At 44.9% G+C, this 22703-nt stretch overlaps 1 protein-coding gene and 1 long non-coding RNA gene across 2 annotated transcripts; one reads left to right on the plus strand and one right to left on the minus strand.

Annotated features, from left to right (window-relative positions):
- Positions 1-1121: 1121 nt before the first annotated feature.
- Positions 1122-6841, plus strand: LOC140704660 (uncharacterized). Its single transcript, XR_013541232.1, has 3 exons — positions 1122-3657; positions 3892-4010; positions 6611-6841. It is a non-coding gene; the product is annotated as an uncharacterized LOC140704660 (long non-coding RNA).
- Positions 6842-15373: 8532 nt separating this feature from the next.
- Positions 15374-21096, minus strand: BCDIN3D (BCDIN3 domain containing RNA methyltransferase). The gene is made up of 2 exons (XM_020815759.3): positions 18264-21096; positions 15374-16404 (listed from the first exon to the last, which is right to left on the minus strand). The coding sequence occupies exons 1-2, from the start codon at positions 18606-18608 to the stop codon at positions 15802-15804; spliced, it is 948 nt and encodes a 315-aa protein (XP_020671418.3). The 5' UTR covers positions 18609-21096; the 3' UTR covers positions 15374-15801.
- Between the last annotated feature and the right edge of the window lie 1607 nt (positions 21097-22703).

A 22703-nucleotide genomic window follows, 5' to 3' on the forward strand; every position in this document is an offset into this window, starting at 1 on the left:
AAGGAAGGAAGGAAGGAAGGAAGGAAGGAAGGAAGGAAGGAAGGAAGGAAGGAAGGAAGGAAGGAAGGAAGGAAGGAAGGAAGGAAGGAAGGAAGGAAGGAAGGAAGGAAGGAAGAAAGAAAGAAAGAAAGAAAGAAAGAAAGAAAGGGCAGGCGAGCAAAGAAGGTCACCATGGACCTGCTTCCCGAGCCTGTTTAGGATTAAGAAAAGATCATCCTTTCCCACTTCCCTACGCTGACCCACTTGCTCTGTCTGTTCAGATGAACTTTACACTTTCCTCCATGGTGTTAGAAGGCTCCATGGATGCATATTTTGTATGTACCCCCTCCCTCTTTGAAGACATTAAACAAGTAAGGAGCCTGTCTGAACCTGAGAAGCAAGCTCCACGATTTCCCCAGAGCCACCTGTCAAACACACTGAACAGAGCACTAGGGTTGCACAAATAGGATTGCTTGGTTGCGTAAGACACCAGGATGCAGTTTCATCCAAAAGGTACTTCCACCATCCTCTGTGGAATTGCTCGGGATCTCTAAAGAAGCTTTCCACTGTATAGAGTAGGAAGGCAAGAAGAGTAAAGCTTGGCTTCCATCCAACCAAGGTCTTAATACACATATACAAATTTATCAGAGTTTGAGAGAGTTACTTTTGGGGACCACTCCCAAGCTATGGGGTGCTGTGAATTACAATCAAAATAACTTCTCCCTCCTTCTTGAATGTATTTGATGTGCCATGTCCATTTGGTTAGCCTAACAAAATAACATGGCACTAACTAATGTCACATCTAATTTGCTATACCACCACATTATCATTTTGTTATACAAAGTGATAATGAAGGACAGAGAATACTGCTGTAGGGGTAAAGGTATAGAATACCCTGGATCACATAGCTTGGCATTTGCAGGCTGGGCTGTTCAATGCCAGTATTTATTTATTTATTTATTTATTTATTTATTTATTTATTTATTTATTTATTTATTTATTTATTTATTTATTTATTTATTTGATTTTTACCCCACCCCTCTAGACCATGTCTACTCGGTAAAGCTCTGGAGGTTTCGTTCTTATTGCAGAACTGGTCCAAATGCTGTAGAATGGAAACCTCCCATTATCAGTGAGGGGTCTCTTCAGAGCTAAAGTTGATCTCAAGAAATTTAAGTGATCTAAACATCCTCACCTCACCCCTTGTTTGCAAACCGGACTTCTTTCACTGTGTACAATCCCACCACTTCATGGACTTCTGTTCGTTGGTCACAAGTGTTAACTGAAGGTTGGGAGTGCTCAAGACTGGCTTCGTATATTCAGCTAAAATTGTAGCTTGGCTTACAGTAAAAGGGAAAAGTAACCCACTTCCTATAGCAGTACAGTAGTAGAAATCACCAACTGTGAAAGCCAATGCACGGCTTCTCAAGTAAGACTACAGCATGAAAATTTTAAAACAATATTCCTAAAATTCAATAGAGCTAGACTGGAGCACACCTGAAAGTTTCCCCCTACGTTCTCCACCATCAGGTGGAAGAGGTGGCTATTTATCTAAAGGGGACTACATGTGTAAGTCAATCGTGCCATTGTTTCAGGATCGTGAGACACCATACTTGTGGAATCAGGTCTTTATGCTTTCTCCTCCCCTCCCCCTACAGTGGTAGAATGTGCAGCAGATATGGCCTTGAAACCCTACATGCAGAGGTAAGAGACCCCATGACAAGTCAGACATCACTGGCAAGCAATGGTGAGCACATGGCCTTCTAGGTGATGGAGGACTGCTACTTCCAACAGTCTTTGCCAGCAAAGCCATTGGTGTGGGATGAAACAGTGGGGTTGTGAGTATTCCTTCCTTCCTTCCTCGATTGACTTGTTCATGTTGCCCTGACCATGCTCTTCTCCTTGGGTTGTGTGCAGGTGTGTAAATTAGCCATTCTTTATAATCGTATAAATAAAAGACTCCTGTTGTGCAAAGAATGCGGCTGGGAAACTTGAGACACAAGAGGATGAGTCATTTTTACACCTCCCTCCCCACCCCACTGTCTCCTGCAATGGTGCTTGGATTTTTTTTTTAAATGCTCTTCCAGAATCTTTTTTTTTCCTTTGGTTTGTTCCTGATGGTATCGCAGAGGGCGTGACTCCGACAGCCCCATGCCAGTTATTAAAACACAGCTTGTGCTTCAGAGATGCTAAAAGGGTGGGGCGGGGAAGAACAGGTGGAAGGACAGAAAGAGATATTAGAATGAGATGCTGAGTCAGATGCCTGGTATTGCAAAAATTCTGTGTGCATGTCTTCCCCTCCAAAGCCCACCACACACACACATTCTCAGGTTGAAGAAGCCCTTGTGTGACTTTGAACTGACATTTCTTTGTTTTGCTGCTCTAGATCAGGGCTTCTTCCTGTGTACAGACTTTGGAGAAACATTTCAAGTGCACCTAAGCTAGAGCTGTACTTTGGAAGTGGGTGATGGCAGAGATTTACTAGTTGTCATTTTTATCTTCTCAGCAATCCTTGCTGCAAAAATGTATATAGATTAAGATCTCTTCTCTCCCCCCCCCCCCGTTGCAAATTGGAGTGTTCAGCCTGCAAGAATACAGTTTTATCTAAAGCTAGCACAGTACAGAAAGAGAGTCAGTGCTGTGTGGTAGCTGGAATTTGAGACTCCAGAGCAGTGATTCCAAATCTTGGGTCCCCAAATGTTCTACAACTACAACTCCCAGAAATCCTGGCCAGCACAGTTAGTGGTGAAGCCTTTGGGAAGTTTTAGTCCAAGAACATCTGGTGACCCAAAGTTGGAAACCAATGCTCTAGATCCAGGCTGTATTTCCCACCCAATTCAACTGTAAAACTTTGGCCAATTCATTTCAGCCTAACCTATCCCATAAGATATAATGAAGGGGAGGTGAGCATATATGTTACCCTATATGTGCTACCTTGCGCTGTCTGGGAGAATTTGGAGTATTTAAGCAAATCAATCAACATAAAGAGATTATGTGTGGGATTGCACATGCACAGTTCACAGTTTCATCTCTGGAAGAAATAGCAACAGCAAGGACTACCTGCTTTGCTGTTGTGACTTCTTCCAGAGCAGCAATTTTGAATTGTGGGCCATCTGCTTCTTTTACTTGGGTCAAGATGGCCATACATAGCCCTTAACCCATAAGTGTTTCTTTCCCCACTGCATCACCCCTATGCAACAACACAGAGAATGTATATGGGGCCATCAAGAAACAGTGCCCCTTCTCCCTCTTTGCTTTCAGCAGGCAGCATGGCCCCAGGTCTCGTCTCCTCCCACACCTCCATGCTCTTTTTATCCTTATCTTTGTCTCCTTATTTCTATGAGCATCTGTTGAATGCATATTAGTGGTTCGGTTCACTATCTATTCTGTTTTAGAAGACAATGGCTGAAACCTGTTGCTTAGCATAAGAAGTCACACTAGAAGGGGGGGGGCACTGAATCAGTGGGGATTTAGTGGACCAACTCTTCCATAGGTTCCACTGATTGGCATAGGCCTACTCTAGTCATGCCTTATTTCAGCCACTGTATGTGTATTTTGTTAAAGTGCTCATTCATGTCTTTTTCCATTACTTAGTGCAGTAGCCGTGTATGTCCGGGCACTGGTCAAAGAAATGGTCAAGAAATAAAGTTCAGGGTTGCAGAGAGATGAACTTGCATGGTGAGTGGTTTTGCACCATAATGAGAGCTATGGGTTTCCTCTTTAGGCCGAAGTGAACAGCTCAGAGGTATGGCAGGGCTTTGCCTTGAGGTTAAGGCAGGCTTCCCACTGTCCTCTGTTGTCTCTTGCCTCGCATTTCTCAGCAGTGTTGTCACTGGGAAAAGCTCGACGAGAAATGCCAAGAATACAGGTCCTGGCTGGTAGTAATTCTGCTTTTTCTCCTCTCTCCAAAAGGGAAAAGACTTGCTTCAGCTGGTTTGAAAGAAGTGCTGACTTCAGCTGCCTGAGGAATATGGGTGGAGAGGAAAGCAAGGAAGTCCTTTTTTTAAAAAAAAGAGAGCAGAGGGAGAAAGGTTACTACAGGAAACATTCACAGACATTTATTACAAAAATTGAAGTGAAAATAAGCAGACTTTTATGGGCTTTAAGGGGCAAGGCAGAGAACAGCAGGAGTTCCTTCTGTTAGGTTCATGGTACTCTAAAATGGTTCTCCTTGATCAGTATCCTACAAACTCTTTAAAGTTAGTATCCGGATTAAGTCACTATCTGTAGAACAAAACTCAATGGTTTTTCAGCTTTCTATTTTCTCTCTATGACTATTTCTCTCTCCTGTCCACGACCCCCCCCCATTTTCTCATCTAAACACAATACTTAAACAACGGCTGACAGTGGCTGCATCCCTGATGTGACCTAAGCCTTGTCTGCTGCTCAGGAGGCTAAGAGCACTGAGGGGAATGTAGTATCCCCACTCCTCCCCATGATCCAGTTGAACATGGAAGCTCACTTGTCTGAAGAGGGGGAGGCAGCGCCATCCTGGCCGATTCCCCCAACACCGTGGAGTATTTGGATCACATGGAGAGGTTGTTCATTTGTTTCCTTCATCACCTGTGTTTCATTCCAATGAGTTTCAGGACCGAGGGTTCTGTACGGCACATGTGTAGCCCACTTTATCAACACAGCCATCGTGTGAGGCAGCTCGGCAATTGAGAGACTACTGTGGTTCTGTGGGGAGTGCCCCCTGGTTCTCCCAGGTCCCAGCCTGATCCTCCAACCACTAAGCTACATTAGCACCTGAAACACCATTCATCTAGGTTTGGGCATTTTTTTTAAAAATCACTGTGGTTAGTTGAAAACAGAAGCAGGAGAAGAAGTGCTGCCGCTCCAGCTTTTTCCATTTTATTTAACAAAAAAGAAATACTTTGGAAATAGTTACAGCCGGTAAGTTGACTACCTGGATTTGGATTTGACAGCCATTCAAATAAACTATGCCCACAAATAGGGGGGATTGTCCTCTGTTAAAGGGTTGCCTGTGCCCTTCTTTCTTTACGGAGGACAGTCCACTGTTTGAGGCCATATTTTATCTGAAGGGCTGGCTGGATAGCTCAGTGGTGTAAGTACCTGGCTGCAGAGCTGGAGGTTGAGAATTCGATTCCCCAATGGGCCTCCTGTGAGTAGAGCCAGCCTGTGTGGCCTTCGGCAAGCTGCACAGCCCCAGGGCTCTCCCAGAAGAAGGGCAAATCCCTTCTGTGTATTCTCTACCCAGAAAACCCTGGAAGGGGCCACCCTAAATCAGAATTGACTTGACAGCACATGATCGTTATTATTATTTATCTGAAAGATTGTTTGATCGAAATCCAACATAAAGACAAAGTGCCTCAAAAAGGGAAAGCAGAGAAAGAAGGCGTGGAAGCTATTCAGCCATAGAAAGTGTCTTGATAGCAGGCTGGGCAGAAAAACCAGTTACAAGCTTCCCCACCTCCTTCAAAGATGATTTCTCTTTACATTATCTTAATTATTTCCATTTGCATCTATACATATACATTAGAATGTGCACATTCAGTGCAGTTCTGTGCCCTCTTTTGCTCTCTTCTTAAATGATGTGTTAAGCAGCCACTCTACACACACCCTGTTTTAGAAGACAGGGCTGAAATCCTCTTACTTAGCATAGTAAGTCACACTAGAATAGAATCAGTGGGGGTTTGTTGAATTAGCTTCTCTATACATTTGAGTGATTCAATGGGCCTACAGTAGTTGTGACTTGCTACACAAAGCAGCAGGATTTCGGCCGCTGTGGGACAAACTATTCCAGGTAGATTAGAACACAAGAAGAGCTTCACTATATTATCCAACAATTGCTGGGTAGCTTAGTGGTTTAGGCATCTGGCAGTGGAGCCAGAGGTTTGTTCAATTCCTTGCCATGCTTCCCTGACCAAGGCTGGACTAGATGATCCATAGGACCCCTTCCAGCTCTGCAGTTCTCAGATTATTACAGTACATCATACCAAACACTCTTGAGTCCAGTGTCTCATTTCCCACAGTCGCCAACCAGATGTATCTGGAAGGAAACTCTCAAAGCTATAGGTAATTCATAAGGCTATATCCTTCTCTTGCTGCTATTTGTCATCAACTAGAATTCAAAAACATGCTGCTTCTGGTTCTAAAGATGGAATAAAGCCATAATGATGATCAGGCATTGACAGATATTTCTTATCTCCTTTGGCCGCTAAAGCATCCTCCTACACTATCTAAGTGGGGCAGCATTGCTACATCCATATAAATATATGTTGTAGCTTTCCATAAGCAAGAATCCTTCTACAGTGTCTCCTGGAAAAGAGATGGCCCCAGCATAAGGAGAGAATATTACAAATTTAGTGTATCTTATGAGGATGGGGGGAATTTTTTTTAAAAAAAAAATATTATTATTATTATTTGGGGCTTGGTCTTTATTTTTTTATGGAATCAAAATCAGCCAAACAGTTCCTACAGTTATCTTTCAGAGTTCTCCAAATTTTGTAGCACAGTTCTTGGCTATGAAGGCTGCATATATAAACGTGTATCAAGGAACCCTGTGTACAAAAACATACGTGTTTGGGAAAAATGCATGCAAAATGCATCAGTTGCAAAATGGCATATAAATTAATGCTCATTTGTTTACTTCTTCATTTTTTTGCAGACTGATGTGGAAGTTAGAACTGATTACTATAGGCACAGGAAAGTAACTTGGGCTTGAAATGGACTTACTCACCATCCCTCATTTTTGGAACATTGGAAGGTATGCCAAATCGTGAAGTCAGCTCATGATTATTGATTTCCCATTTTGGCCTGTTTTCAAGGTGAGTGCAAGCCAGCATATAATTGGACTTCACACATTTGGAGTACATTCAGGGTCCTCCCTCCTCCCCATTTAACTTGCTTCCACTACAGGCCAAGCTGGGTATGCCTCAAACAGCCCGTAGTCAATTGAGTTGCCAGAGGCTTTCAGAATTTTTGGAAGGCTGGAACTTTAAAAAAAAATCCCATCTGTTGATAGCCATCGTGTTCTTCCTTAGCTCTTGAAAAGGTTTGGCTTCCGTAAGGTAGAAGGAGGGTGGAGTCAAGAGACAGACCAGAGCCATCACCTACCCAGGGTTTGATCACTCCTCATCCTGAGGCACTGAAGTAACTAGAGGCATAAAGTAAAGGAATCAGGTGGGGCCTTTTCTGGGAACAAGGCTGACGTCACAAATGCCTTGGGCCAGGGCAGAACTTTCAGCCTCCACCAAGTGCAGATTTTCTGTTCCAAAGGAAGTAGAAAAAGAATGACCCAAAGTTTTGACAAGATGGTACAAGTTTCACACTACAGACCCCGTGGATTTTAATGACAGAATCACTGTTGCTTCTGGCAGTGGATTCACCACAGGTTTGCCTGGCTTTTGTTGGCTGAGCCCATTAAACTTGGCATCTCTCTCAGCCTTTCCATACATAATGGAATAGCATTGTGTTTCTCCCTAAGCTTCCCAAATTCATTTAAGCCTCCACATATTTGGAAAACACAGTCACTCCAAGAGGCCTGGCTGGCTGTTTCTAACTCAGCTGAGCCCATTGCTTGTTTCCATGGAAACAGATGCCTCTGACATGACAGGCAGTGTAGGAAAGACCAAAAACCCATTGGCAAGCTCTTTGGATGGGATGGTAAAGGGGATATGAAGGAACAGGGGAGGACTGCCCTTCAACAGAAGCCCTGTGATTCTGTGCTGGCTTTCAGGCTGGCTGCTGGCTTCAAGCCTCTACAGCACCTTGGTTTTTCCATCCCTTAAAAAAAAGCAGCAATAATTAGTAACTGCACAGTGGGTGGTTTGACAGTTAATTACTTTAAATGCATGGTAGAGGCGCAGTGGTGTTTAGCCCTGATGATGACCATGAAGGGTGATTGCTTAGCAGTTAATGAAACTTTCTGGGTGCCTTTCATCTGCGCAACCCTGAAGTGCTTTGCAAGCATTTTGGAGCTGGTCCTGCAAAGTGCACCGCCTGTGGGGTAGGAGGGCTGAGTCTCATGGCTCTGTCATGTTGAATGGCAAGATGCACCTGGGATGGGGATGGCTTGCATTCAGCCCTCTCTGTCTGTCTGTCTGCCTGTCTGTTTTCAAAACTGCCCACTTCAGAAGGAGGACAACACCTCCCACAAGGGAGGGAGGATCATGTCTGTCAAACAGGCTTCCTGTTGCTGTTGCAGTCCATAATTTCCTAGGTCCTAGGTGGGCATTCAGAGCTGCCAACTTTAGTACTACGGCCCTCCTGTTTCTAGAAAACACTTTTCAGCAGAACCAGGGGAAGCGTTACTTTTGGGGACTACACGTCCCTTACCCCCCCTTCCCAGCTAGAAAGGCCACGGGTTTCCTTAGCAAAGGTGGTTTCCTTCTACGCCTTAATTTCTAATAGAGAAACAAAGATGGAAGAATACATGAATAGATGCAGTTGCTCTGAAAGAGGAGCTTGGGGGAGCCGTGGGCCTCCAGAGGTTGTTGGATTCCAGCTCCCATCAGCTCCCATCAATACGGTCCATAGTCAGAGATTAGGAGGACTGTGCTCCTGTGACTCTAGGGGGCCACTGGTTGGCCCTTCCCTGCCTTAAGGCCAAGAAGGAACATAGTGTCATAAAGAGCTTTCCCCAGGTTCAAATCTGGCACCTCCAGTTGCTAACCTGGAAGTCAAAGAAGTGGGGAGGGTCTCAACCACCGTTCTGTGCATACTAAGAGTTTGGTGGCTGGAATGGCCACTGCAGAGGGTTGAGTAGTCCCCCTCCCCCCATCACTTCCCCAAGTACAGGAGGGAAAGTTTGCAAGAGGAGCAGTCAGAAGGTTTGGTTGTTGTGCGGTTTTCAGGCTCTTGGCCCTGTTCTGAAGGTTGTTCTTCCTGACATTTCGACAGTCTCTGTGGCCGGCATCTTCAGAGGACTGGAGGAGGAACTCTGTCCATCCTCTGAGCTCCAGTCCTCTTGAAGATACCACCCACAGAGACTGGCAAAATGTCAGGAAGAACAACCTTCAGAACACGGCCAAAGAGCCCGAAAATCCCACAACAACCATCAGATCTCAACCATGAAAGCCTTCGAGAATACAGTCAGAAGGTTTGCTGCTCCATGCCAGTGGCAAATAGCATGGGGCTCCAGTAGTGTTCTGGACTCAGCAGAGTCACGCTGCCTCTGACTTCCCAAGCAGCAGCGAGAAAGAAGCCCGAGTAAGCCATATTAGGAAAGGAATCTGGCTCCTTTGTTCTCTGTTTCCACCTTTCTTCTTGGGCAGAGAGCGACATCAGTTTTTCACTTCAGGGTGAGGGCTTTCCCTGGGGGTGTGGGGTGGGGGAGGCAAAAGAACGGGGAAACAGCCTCTTTCCTATCCTTTGATATGAACACTGAATGGGGCGAAACATGATAAGGGAGGTGTGCAGCAACCTGTATGGATTTCAGTTGCAAATTAAAATGAGGCATTTCCTCAGGAGACTTCATTCTGTGGTAGGCTACCACCTCCAGCTGGACAATCTGAGTAACAGGAAGCGACTATAAAAAAGAGACGTGTGTGTGTGTGTGTGTGTGTGTGTGTGTGTGCGCGCGCGCGCGCGCGCGCAGTGCGCAGGCTCACACAGACATACGGAAAGAGAGACTTTATACCAAGCCTTTAACTGATGCCAGAAGTCAACTACATTCCTGCAGACTAGGAGCTGGGGCTGAGATGGATTGAATGGCAGGACTGCTAATACTAGTGTTTAGGTACTCCCTCTTCCTCCATTTTTGCATAAATGTTATGGAGTTGCCTCCTAGTCAAAATATGGGCTCTTTTAGTTCCTGGCAAGGGTTGCCTGTTCCATGATTGACACTTTCCAAGGTTAACCTTGTTGGCCTGTTGATGCAGCAAACTGGTTTAGGTATCAACTCGGAAGACAGATGGTGGGTTAAGTAAAATACACGTCACTGGAAGCCACACCAATTTGCTTTGTCTGTTGATTGGAGGAGGTACAACCTTAGTGAATCCTGATTCAGGCTCAGGTGGTAAAGAGATCCTGCTCTAAAGGTTGGATCCTGCCATTGGGTGTGTAGATCCGGCATTCTGCACCCAAAAAGACAGGTAGCCTAGCCTCACTGACAAACACCGCTGAAAAGAAAAAGCTTTCAATTTGTTTTCTGAAGCCATTTTATTGGGGGGGGGGAACAGAAGTTATGTGGACAATAAATATTATACATTCCATGCAGTGGCCTTACTTACAATATGGTGGCAAGTGCTATATTGTGGTAGCACTTTTGTTTAGACAACAAAAAAGGAGTGGTTGGTGGCAGAATCCCCTCCCTCCGAACAGCTTCCAAAGTTCAGCTACTAGTGGTTCCCTACCTTGTCTCCCTAGATGTTTTTGGCCTACAACTCCCAGAAATCCTGGCCAGCACAGCTAGTGTTGAAAGCTTGTGAGAGTTTTAGTCCAAGAACATCTGGGGACCCAAGGTTAGGAGCCACTGAACTAGAAAGTAGCATTGCTTTTTCAAGGGAGAGACGTATATAGAGAGCACAGGCCCCGGTCCAGGTGGGGATACCGGGGGAAAGACTTGTGGAATTTTGATTCTTTCTTTACCCAACCCCACCTGCTGTCTGATCTGGCTCAGATGATGTTTTCTTAGTGGGGTGTCAGGGGGAGGATGGGAAAGACTTCACATACCTTCACATGAAAGTGCTTTCAGTTCAAGATAAACACCCAGCTCAGAAGCAGATGTGCATCAGACCACCCTAAAGATGAAGTAAGATAATTCCTCTTTCCACTTTCATGCTAAATCAGGCCTTGCATTCTGTATTTGTACAGAAAGAACACAAGGCTGTTTTTAGACAGCACTTATTTCGTGGCCTCCATACGAACCGTTCATGGAAGTTTGCAGGGATCCGGACATCATCTTCTTCTGTCTGTGCCCCTCCCATGTCTACCACAGTTTCTTCTTTCCTCTTCACAGGGAAAACCCAGGAGATGGAATAACTGCACAGTGCCTTTTAACCATGAGCCCCCTTTTATGTGTTTTGTTTCTAAAGAAAATGTTTTTTGGGAAATGTAGGAACACCGTCATAGTTGTGCCAGGGAAGGGCAGCATTTACATGTGCAGTTTCTGGCCTTGGAAAGTCATTCACAAGCTTGCAAGCACTGCATTGAAAAAGCCAAAGGTCATTAGTGCCCAGAGTTCACCATGGGGGAGCATCCTTGTAAGGTCATTAGGGACCTTTTGTAAGGGGCAGTAAGAACATAGCAAAGCAAGTTGGTACAAGCTAGACTTCAAGAAGCAAGTGTCCCGATTCCATCCGGGTGACTTAAGAGACAAAACTGGTTAGCAAAAGTTTCACACCAAAGGATGTGAAAATGTCCGTGCATGCATATGTGGTGTGCCTTGCAACAGGAAGCTGGTCTGAAGTTACAAGGAGGATAGTGCGTCCTGCACTCTCTCCAAAGGCTTCTGTTAATGGCATCCACCAGGAAGAGAGAATACAGTTGCCACCTTTAACAGTTTATGCCACGCTTTGGCCATATGAATAGCACTGCCCCAATAACCACAATGGTCCCCTAAATTTACCCTGCAAGATCAGGGTGATTTAATTGGGTGAGTGGGGGAGCTGAATTTTGTCCTACCATTAATGCAGATAAGGAAAGAGACATTTTCCAGAGCACGAAACTGTAGGATCACCGGCTAGGATTCTCTAATTCTTTGCAGTAACAGCTGTGTTTTCTGCATACCTGTGCGATGCCAATGGGATATAAAAAGCGAGGCCAGCGACCTGTGTCCTCAAGAAGCTGTTTTTGGCCTTTGGCTTTGCAGACATTTTGGCTTCCCATTGCCAGCAGCCTCTATCAGTATGGCCAATGAAGAGGCAGAAGTCCAAACCATCTGGAGCATCAAAGACTGAGACCAAAGACAACCAAGAACAACTTTGAGATTCTCTGTTTCCTTGGTAGCTATTTCCATAGGGGAAAACATTCAATGAATATAGCACAGGGATCCCTTCATCATAAAAATAGTCTAAGAGAGACGCCTTGTGGAGAACTGAATTGCTGCAATGTCCCAGCAGTGATCATACTCTTTCTTTAGCCTGATCAAAAATACAGTGGTACCTCGCTAGACAACGACCCCGCTGTACGACGAATCCGCAGGACAGTGACTTTTTGTGATCACTATAGTGATTTGCAAAACAGTCATTCCTATGGGGGAATTCCACTGGACGTCGATTAGGTCCATGCTTCGCTGACCGTTTATTTGCAAGACGATGATATTCACAGCTGATTGTCGGGTTCCTAAAATGGCTGCCCTGTGTTTTCCGGACCCATGCTTTGCAGGGCAGCCATTTTAACAGCTGATCGGTTCTCAGAAAATGGCTTCCCCTATGGACGATCTTTGCTGGACGACGAGGTAATTTCCCCATTGGAATGCATTAAATGGGTTTCAATGCATTCCAATGGGGAATTGTTTTTCGCATGACAACCATTTCCCAGAATGGATTATCGTTGTCATGTGGGGCACCACTGTAACCAACAGGGCATCCAGAGTGTAGTGGATACAGTGATAGACTAGGACTCTGGAGACAAAAGCTCCAATCCCCACTCAGCCATGGAAACTGACTGGGGGAGTGGAACTGGTAAAACCACTCCTTAACTATCTCAGTTACCTTGAAAGCCCTGGTAGGATCACTATAAATTGGTTCTGTCTTGACAGCACATAACAGCTAGTCAGCTATGAGGTCTCTGGCTGCAGAGCCAGAAATTAGGAATTAAATTCCCTACTGTGTTTCTCAGACAGGAACTGAACTTGATGATCCATAGGTTCCCTTCTAGCCAGTGTGGATAAATAGGCACAAGACAAGCCATTTTAATCTCCCACAGTCTATTTCCAGCAAATAAAGGGATGTGTTCTTCCTCCCCCAACCCCCTTCCCTGTGTTAGGTTTTCAAAGAGAGAATAAGCTTGGAAATTCTCGCCAGCTTGGATTTTAATGCACAAAACAGCACAAACTACAACAATAGATTGCTCTCAGTGCCCCCCTTCTTGTTGGTCATCTCCACTGCTGGGAATCTATTGCTCCCATCAAAGCGACCCTAGGCAGTCTTCTGTTTAGAGCATGTTAAAACAGTTTGGTTTGCACAGACATTTTAGCTTGTTAGTTTGCACTTATAGATGTGAGACAGAAGGCGAGAGGGATTCCCCACTCGCTGGAGAGCCGTCCCTCCTCCACAATGAGGATAAGAAGGTGAGACCCCAGCCAGCACCAGAGCCTATGGCAGAAGCTCAGCAAGGGGAAGAAATAGAGAAGCTGACCGAAGAGATGCAGAAAGTAAGGATGGGGAAGGTTCAGGAAGAAAAGGTGGGAAAGGAGAGGAAAAGAGGGTGGAGTTTGAGGCAACAACAGGGGAGGTAAAAAGGAAGGAGGGGCAGTTGCCGCCCTGTTGGGCATGGGTATGGAAGATCCATGGACGGGATTATGGGAGAGACTGGGAGTGCCTAAGGAAGAGGCAGATTATAGAAGGAGAAGAGAGATTCCACCCAGACCCTCTTATTGGGGAGACGCCGAGGCTAGAGAGTGGAGGAGGACATTGAGAGGAGAAGGAGAGAGTTGAGAGAGAAAAGAGAGAAAGGCTGGAATGGAGAATAAGAGAGATGAGGAGGAAGAGTTACAGGGATGACCTTGGCAGAACTGAGACCCTGAGAGACGATCCCTGTGGAATGATGATTGGGATGACGAGACTGTGCCCTTGCTGGAAGACTCAATGGGGCAGACCATAAGAGAATGGGTCCCTTCAGATCTACCAGGACCATGGAACGCCAGTTGTGGAAATCCGTTCCTGTTTGAAAATTGGAAACCCCTTCGGGACCCGTTGGCAGAAGGAGAAAAGACTCACAATCATATTGCGGACACTTGTTTATTGTTACATGCACCAATAAATCTTTTTCCTGTTTTGTAGTAACAACAATCTACTGATTTCTTTGAGCTCAGCACGGAGCCAAAAGTTGAACCCTCACAATAGATTAAAAGGTCACTAAAATATTGTTCTTCAAATACTAGACCATCTTGGGTTTTATTGTATTTTGAAGTCATATGACTCCTTGGGGTGTTTGTGTCCCGCCATGCTATCTTTGGGTTGAAAGACTAGCATTCACATGCTTTAACAGCAACACCAGAACAATAGGTGCCTTTATGCCCAGTACTAGAGATGGGGACGACTCCCCTTTTTGGCAAGTCATCCTGCTTCATGAGTCGTCACAAGCCGACGACTCACAAAGCACGAACCGACAAATAACAAATTTATTCATCAACTCGTGTGGGGGAAAGTAAAATAAAAAATAAAAAACCGCTCCCACCACCCCCTGCCACTGCCTCCCTCCACCCCACCCCATCCCCGTCACCTCCGCCAACACCCCCATATGACGGGGAAAAATGCCATTCTATGGCTTTTCCATTCTGCCTATTGGCCCGCCAATCAGCAGGCCGATAGGCAGCTACCCCACACACAGACACAGCCAACCACCCCCACAGCATACCCCTACCCCCTTCCTCTTCCTACCTTAGCCCCACCAACACCTCCTTAACATAATCGTCATCACCACTGGGGGGTGGGTGGCTGCTGATTGGCAGGCCGGTAGGCAGAATGGAAAAGCCATAAGACAGTTTTTTACTATTATTTATTTATTATTATTATTATTAATTATTAATTATTATTATTATTATTATTATTATTATTATTATTATTATTATTATTATTATTATTATTATTATTATTATTATTATTATTGGGACAAATAAAAACGGGGAAATATTTGTCGATCTGTATTCGTCGGGAGTTAAAATTTGATGAATATAATTTGACAAATATATGACAATTTGGCGATATTAGTTTAAAAAAACCGATCCGTTTTTATATTCATCTCCATCTCTACCCAGTACCAATTAAAATCTATAAAAGTAAATATTAATCAACAGGGTAAAATTCCAAGTCAGATCAGCCTGTCTACCCACCTCCCAAAGAATGGATCAAGAAAAAAAAGGTAGTGAGCTTATCTCTGTAACATGAACTATGGGATAAAATGTAATGTGAAACTGAAAGATGGAAGCCCATTCTACCAAGGGAGATCCTTTGCATGCCACCGATGTATACTGACAAGAGACAATCTCTTGGGCTTTGTCATAGATACATCTCTCTTGGCTGTTAGCACTATGAGGTGGACAAGGGCCAGCACCCACACATTCTGAAAATTAAGAAGTCAGGATACCCACAGATGACAGCTCTATGCTTGCCCTGGAATGGAATCCTCTTCCTAGCTCAGGGGTGGGTGACGTGTCCCCACCCCCATGCAGCAGAAAAGTGCTGGAAACATGCAATATTCAAAATTATCCCTGGAGTGCATAATCAGCCCACCGTCTTTACCATGAAAAAAAAAAGGTCGGGAATGAGGGCATTTATTTTTATTTAAGAAATAAATATCAAAACTCCATGATAAAGTAAATAAAACTGTACAATGGAATCCAACTTGATTATGCAAAGTAATTACACTGGGCATATATTTTGTATCTGTACATCAAGGAGAGAAGGAAAGCACTCGAGCCTTGCTCCCCACCAGTGGAAATCCTCCATTCTGCGCTGTTTCCTCAGGTTTTTGGACTGTACCCATATTGTGAACAGACATTCAAGTCCCTTTTTGCAGCCTTTAATGATCTGAGCAGTGTTTAAAATAAACAACTATCTCAATGATGATGCTTTTCAAGATAACGGGCTCCTTTCCTGCTTCTGTGCTCTTGTAGTGCCGTTCCTGAGCGGTAGAGAACAAGCAGTCCTGCCAATGACTCACCAGTTTACCTCTGACCAGAACAATGAATGTCTAAGACTTTGATGACAGCTTATTTTCACACAGTTTCGAGTGAAATAGCAGGAGACTCCTATCCCAGCTGGTGCTCCCAAAGCAACAGGCGAGTTCCATGGCACAGTCCTTGATCAAAATCTGAGTGATTTTCTCTTCCATGTTCCCATTGATGGTGAGCGATCGGAAATGGTCAAAGTCATTCCGGCCCAGTTTCCGCAGGCGCCGGGCAGCTGCGCGGTAACACTTCCATGGCTGGGGTTCAATAAGCAAGTAAGTGCACTTCGAGGCAAGGCAAGACAGGAACTTCTCCAGGCCACGGTCCCCATGGTTCAGGTGGATCCACATGGTCACAGACATACAGAAGCAAATATCAAAGACAGAACGGCCAAACCTGGTCAGATAGGAGCTCAGCAGCACCTCCCTTGCGTGGGAGTCCATGATATCTAGGGCAGCATAGGAAATGGAGCCTGGGAAAGGGCTACTTTGTTGGGCTCTCTCAATCAGCTCAGGATCAATGTCACAGCAAAGAAGATGGAAGTCCTTTACAGGTGCAGAACAATCAAGGCCAGCTTTGTTCTCTTCAGGCTCAAGGAAGTGTCTATAGAGAGCGATGCTGAGCTCCTGAAGAAAAAAAAAGGGGGGGGGGGAAGAGATGCCTTTCAGTCAGTACACTTTGTAATTCTTAACCATGAACCTTCTGATCCTGTTTGATTTTGACTTCAGTCAGTGTGGGCAGTGGGAATTTTAGTCTAACAACACAGGCACACCCAAGACTGGGAGATATATTTCAAAAAATAGAGATGCCCATCCAATCTCTGCCCCTTGGTGACCCAATCAGATACAATCAATAATAATAATAACCATTGAACTACAGAGCTGGAAGAAACCCCATGATCGAGTCCAGCCTCTGTCAAGGAGGCACAAGCTTGGTATTGAACTCCCAAAACTCTGGCTCAGTAGCCAGAGACTTATACCACTGAGCTATAATCAAAATACAACCATCTTGCATATCTTTGCAGACAGCTCTTAAGGCTAATGCTTTCTGAATTTTACACCATGCCTTATCTGCAGTGCAGTTGTTTTTGTTCTATTCTTGCTGTTTTGGAATTTTACTGTGGTTAATAGCTGGTTTTAATTCTTCATAGCTACTTTGCAAGGTATGATGCAAGTTGGTTTTTTTTAATAAATCAAACAAACAACTAAAAAGTATGTTACAAATCGTGTCTTCTGTTTCTCTCTCTTCGCCCCCCCCCATGTGTTATCAGACTAGGCTTCTCCAATCCAATGCTTTTCATATGTGTTAGACTACAGTGCAATGCCTGACAAGCAGTTATGCTGGATAATGCGGGATCTAAACATGCAGAAAGAACAGCTGGAGATGGCTGGATCAGAAACAGGGTCTAATATTTTCCAGTATAAGAGCTCATATTTGTTAAGATGGGAGGCGCGCACACAGCTAAAGAATGCAGTTATGTGTTTGGTGGTATTCAAAAAGTAAAACCCACTGTTAAAAAGAGGCTGATAATAATACAAGACCGCTGACATGTTCCTCGTCGTTTAGTCGTTTCCGACTCTTCGTGACCCCATGGACCAGAGCATACCAGGCCCTCCTATCTTCCACTGCCTCCGGGAGTTCCTACTGTTGTAGGAACTATGTTCTATAGTACTATGTTCCTACTGTGGCTCGAATCCGAGTACAGTACTGTAATAAAAATGTCTTAAAATCAATCAACTGAGTGTTTAGCTTTGCACAAACAAACACACTTACACACATGCAGAACAAATTAATGACGTCAGACCACTGCAAGTGTAAGAGAGAATCGAGCTAAGCTACAAGACACTTTCTTCCAACCCATTACATCCAAAGCCTGTTGCCTGCTTTTAGCTCTACAACCAAGAGCTACGGGAGGAGAACATCCAAGCTTGAGAGGCTGTTCAGAATTTCTGACTTTTTTGCACAGGGGCAGGGATGGCAATTGTGTTCCCCGACACTTTTTCCACCATTTTCCACTACTATTTCAGGATACCTGTATTCTTTTCTCTGAAAAATCAGCGACCTGCTCCCTGAAAGGAGAAACGTGGTCTCGCGTGGATGAGGTTACAGAGCGTCAAGCAAGGATCTTATTGTCCCTCTTTTTAATTTAAAGAAAAAAAAGGGGGGGCGGCATCCTTTGGCCGTGCGTCCTGGATTTCTCCGATTCTCTCCCCACCGCCCTTCCCCAAAAAAGTTTAAAGAGTCATTTCCTTCCAAGGGCGCTTTGGAAAGTGGCCACAGCCCTGCTTTGTCCACCCTTAGACAGGATCCCCGCATCCACTGCAACGCTCAGAGAGCAGCTCTTGAGACGCAGCTGCCCCGGTTGAACTTCCGCCCCCTAGCAGAGAGCGCAAAGAGAGGCGCGGACAGCCGTCGTGGAAAGCGCTTATCATCTTCCTTCCCCCCCCCGTCCCCATCACCCTGTTTCCCCCATGGCTTTGCTCACCCCTGAATTGCATCCCACGTCCAGCCCCAAAAGGGGCCCCGCACGAGGGCTCGGGAAGAGCTCGCTCAGGAGCGAACCGGGCAAAAGGCGGAGGCGCCCCTCCGGCGGGTGGAAGCGGGAATAGTCTGGGAAATTCCCGTACGGCGCTGCCCCGCCGGGGAGAAGAGAGGTCCGACACTCGCTCGTGGGCGCCGCCATCTTGAGAGTAGCAGAAGTTAGCGTCCGACTGGGAAACCAGTCAGGGATCAGCGAAGGTTCCGGGTGCAAAGATGTCGGAGGAGGCGAGGTCATAAAAAAAAGCGTTCCCTCCCTCTTTCCCTCAGAGCAGGTTTGCCTCACTAGCATCCGCGGTTCCTTTTTATGGTGTCCTTATGCCGAAGTTGGAAACGTCCCTTTGGGCTACAGGTTGAAGAATGCCTTGGAGGATGACTTCTGAATGCGTCAGCTTTGCATTGGGTTGTCCGAAAGAAGAAGGAGCTAGAAAGCCACCAGCTGCGAGCATCGTGCGAGAAACAATCCCCTCCTCGCCGGTTTTCTGCCCGGCCCTTCTTATAAGTAGAGGCCTTTGTTCGATTCGTTGTTCACAAAAAAATAAATTAAAAAAAAAAAAACCCTCATCAATAAGAAAATGGAACAGCATCATGTGTTTCTAAGGTCACCCCCTGGGGTGCGTAAGAAGCTCATAGCAGGCGGGCAGTTTATCATGCATTACCCTGCTAAAGTGTTTGCCCAAACTAAAGAGTTTGTTTTTAAAAACCAGAGGATATATTTTCCTGAGAAGTGCAGGTTTTTTTCATGGTGCTTTTTAGCCAAGAAGGGGTGGTGATGATCCACATTAGTGGATTTGAGGGCGTTTGGTTCCCTGTTGCACACTGACTTGGTGCTCTGGTGGGTGTGTTGTGCTTTGGTTTGTGGCGAGATGCCATCTGTGCATCCTCTTTCTGTCTAGGTCTTCTTCATTCATACCTCTGGTCCGCTTGGCAGTTTCCCTTAATCTGTCCTGGCCTTCATTGTACCACAGCTGAACCCAGAGGTTTTCTCCCGACTCTGAGGCTGCGATCACAGGGGGAAATTGATTGCAATTTGGACCGTTTGTCAAGCAGTCTGGTGTGATCTATTTCCCAGTGATCACAGATGGCATGGGGAAATGTGCTCCAGCCGAATCCTGATCCATGCCAAAGCTAAACCTTTTTGGTCCATGTGTGCAGCTTCTGCTTTACAAGGTTGAGCTGTCGCCAGCAGATAAAATAGTCACTTTAAGGAAAATTGCACCTGTTGAAGTGACTCGTTTTGGTGGTGGTCAGGCATGCACCTTTACAACTATCTGATCGCACACTGGGTAGACATGTACATTTCCAGTACAAACCTATTCTCATGCTCTCTCCATTGTAGTGAATGGCAAGTGGGCACATGCCTTGAGACCCCAATTCCTGGCTCAGGCTGCATGAGATCTTTGATATGTTTGACCCACACCATGTCCTTCCCCTGACAATATGAGGATATGACAAAAATGGAATGGGAGCATGATATAATAAATCATCACAACCCCCACATCCCCATAGTCATCATCAGCATAAAGGAAGTGAGTGTGTCATGTGGCATTCAAACACACAGCTGTCAGAAAACTCTGGCAGCCATGGATGCGGCTTCAACTACTGAGTTCCTTAACACCCTTACACGGAAGACATCCCAATGAGCAACAAGTTGTAAGACCAAAGGAGAAAGAGGAAGAGTGAACTATTATGAAAGGTGCATGGATAAGCTGCAATGGGAACTACAAGGGAAATGAATTAGTATATGGCGGGAAGCTGTGTGATAATTATGTCTGTTTTCTCTACGATTCCAGTCCTGTGTTGTACCTGAAGGCACCCAAACACAACAGAGTTTTTTGGTTTGTGTTGCATGCCCGCAGCCTGTAAATAAGGAACATAAATGGAAAACAACAAAATGCCACAAAAAACTGTGTTGAAATACCGACAGCACCCTGATAGGTGGTACAATTTAGTTACATGTAAGGGTAGAAAAGTTCAAGAAGCATTTGCTGTTTAAAAAGAAACTAATATTCACAGTATAGAGACAATTACAAATGGGAAGAATTGCCTGATAAGTACATTGTGGGAGCTGAAAAAGCCTGTATCAAAATGGCAGCTGCAAGGAAGGTAGGTAGTTCTTCCCCAAAAGACGTAGGTCTAGTTGATGATTCTCAGGATTCTAGTAAAAAAGTAAAATGGATTATAGAAGCCCACTCAGCCCTACTCAACAGCACTAAGCGCACAAAATATTCTATGCCATCATCCTCTGCACAGTTGTTGGTGCATCAATAACTTGATGGGTTCCTGTTATTAACATGTACTCAGGGATGAATCCATACATAGTCATGTACGTAGATCTACTGGCCAAAATCCTGTTGCTTGGTGTAGTAAATTGCAGTAGGGAAAGTTAGTCTGATGTAGTGGACAGGGTATCAGACTAGGACACAGGAGGCCTGGCTTTGGGTGTCTGCTGAGCAGTGGAAACTGACTGGGGGAGTAGAACTGGCAAAACCACTTCTTAAACATCTTACCTTGAAAGGGTTGTTGTAAGTCAGTTCCGACTTGATGGAACATAACAGCAGGTCAATTGAATAAAAGGGGATTTAATCAGTCAACTCTTCTGTACATTCCATTGATTCAAATGGGTCTCCTCTAATTGCAACCTATTTTAGCACAACAAGTGGCAGCTTGAGTAGACCCACATGAATCAGTGGAACTTATGGAGTTGATTTGTCAACTCCCCATTCAATCCAATGTGATTTACTATGCTCAGCAATAGGATTTTGCCATGACTAATTTAAATCCCAGAGATTTCAATACTTGCAACAGTAAATCTGGATTCAGTTCCAAAGTTGAATATATCCCAAAATATAGCTGTAAGTCTAATTGAACTCAATAGGACTCAACTGCTGAGTAGATAAGTATGTGGTTGCATTATACCTCCTCCTGGATTTTACTTGGGTCAATAAACAACATTCACTCTAACTTTCAGCCCTGCTGGGCAGAGCTCTGCACAAATACTAAATTTACAGGTAGGCTGCAGGTCACCACTGGTATATATGCTGGCTGGTGGGTCATGAATGGACATGAGAGCTTCAGATTCTTATCCTAGGGGATAAGAATCTGAATCAAAGCATCACAGGTGCCATGGAGGTCCGTTCTCTCCTGCAGAACCAGCCCACTCCACTCACCAGGCTTTGCATGGTGTGCACAGCCATCATCAGTAACATTGCACCAATCATGGCAGGTGACCAGCTGGCAATTCCCCACCTCCCTGCACTGCTGACCACTCTGGTGAGGAGGGGGGATGACAAGTCTGCCCACTCAGCTGCTGAGTGTTCAGCAACACAGGAAGGCAGGGAAGCACTAGCCAGGCTACTTCTGCGATTGGCACAATGTTACCCATGATGGCCCTGCATACCACACAAAGCCTGAGCAGTGGACTGGTCGCCTGTGGTGACAATACTCCTGGGGAGAGGAATACAAATATCCTGTCTCTAGTCATACATATACATGTTTAATGCCTATTAGTATAGGAAGTTTCTACATTATTAATCATGCAAACCATGAAACAAGTAGAAGCCAAGAGGCCAAAGGGGGGGGGAGGAATTTCGGTTACGTCATATTTTTTCCAGTAAGGAGGGAGTTAACTAAGGAAAAAAAATAGGAAGTACCTTAAATCTTAAATGAGGTACAACCAATTTTCATATACTGTATGTTACTACAGCACCTCAGTTTTTCAGACATTTCAGAGCCAGAAGTGTAAGGTGGTGACTATACTGGAAAACTGAATTGGAGTGATTTGGCTTTGCTAAGATTTAATTCAGCGCCTCCATTACATCTGAAATTGCACTCTGTGCTCACACATGGGCTGCCAACTGATTAGTTTACTGATCATACTGGATGCCATGCAAGTTTCGTTCAAGCAGTTCCTTCCTTCCTTTCTCTGATCCTGCCCCTTTTGTGGTTTCTTGTGAAGTTGTTTTCTGATTTAAAACTTCAGACTGCTGCTTTTCTTAAAAAACCCTTTCTATAGAAAAATGACATGGGAATATCCTTCAGTCTCAGAGTACAAAACATCAAAAGCTTGAATAGTAATTTTGCAAAATATACCACAGTTCACACATCAGAATCATTCCATAACAGGGATCACCAGCTCTCCCTTCCCATCCTTGATTCTTTCTTCTTACTTTCCAGTAACACATGCAGGAATGACCACATCTCTGGTCACAGTTTATCATGCCAATAGTTTAAAACCATAGGTAAATCCCAGCCTCATTTGCTTTAAATGAAGGGTCTGCAAAATATTGATAGCATCTCTAATCTGTTACATAGAAGTAAAATGACTAGGGAAGGAAAGATACCTTGGAAGTCAAATTGTCCACATTCTCACTTACCTGTAGATGGT

Source organism: Pogona vitticeps, chromosome 2 (genome assembly GCF_051106095.1).
Source record: "Pogona vitticeps strain Pit_001003342236 chromosome 2, PviZW2.1, whole genome shotgun sequence".
NCBI classification, from domain to species: Eukaryota; Metazoa; Chordata; class Lepidosauria; order Squamata; family Agamidae; genus Pogona; species Pogona vitticeps.

Bases quoted from the DNA above. Each gene is read 5' to 3' on its own strand.
- BCDIN3D (XM_020815759.3), bottom strand. From the start codon at position 18,608: ATGCTAGTGAGGCAAACCTGCTCTGAGGGAAAGAGGGAGGGAACGCTT. The intron at 16,405-18,263 runs GTGAGCAAAGCC...TTTTTTCTTCAG, and splicing joins ACGTGGGATGCAATTCAGGG to GAGCTCAGCATCGCTCTCTA.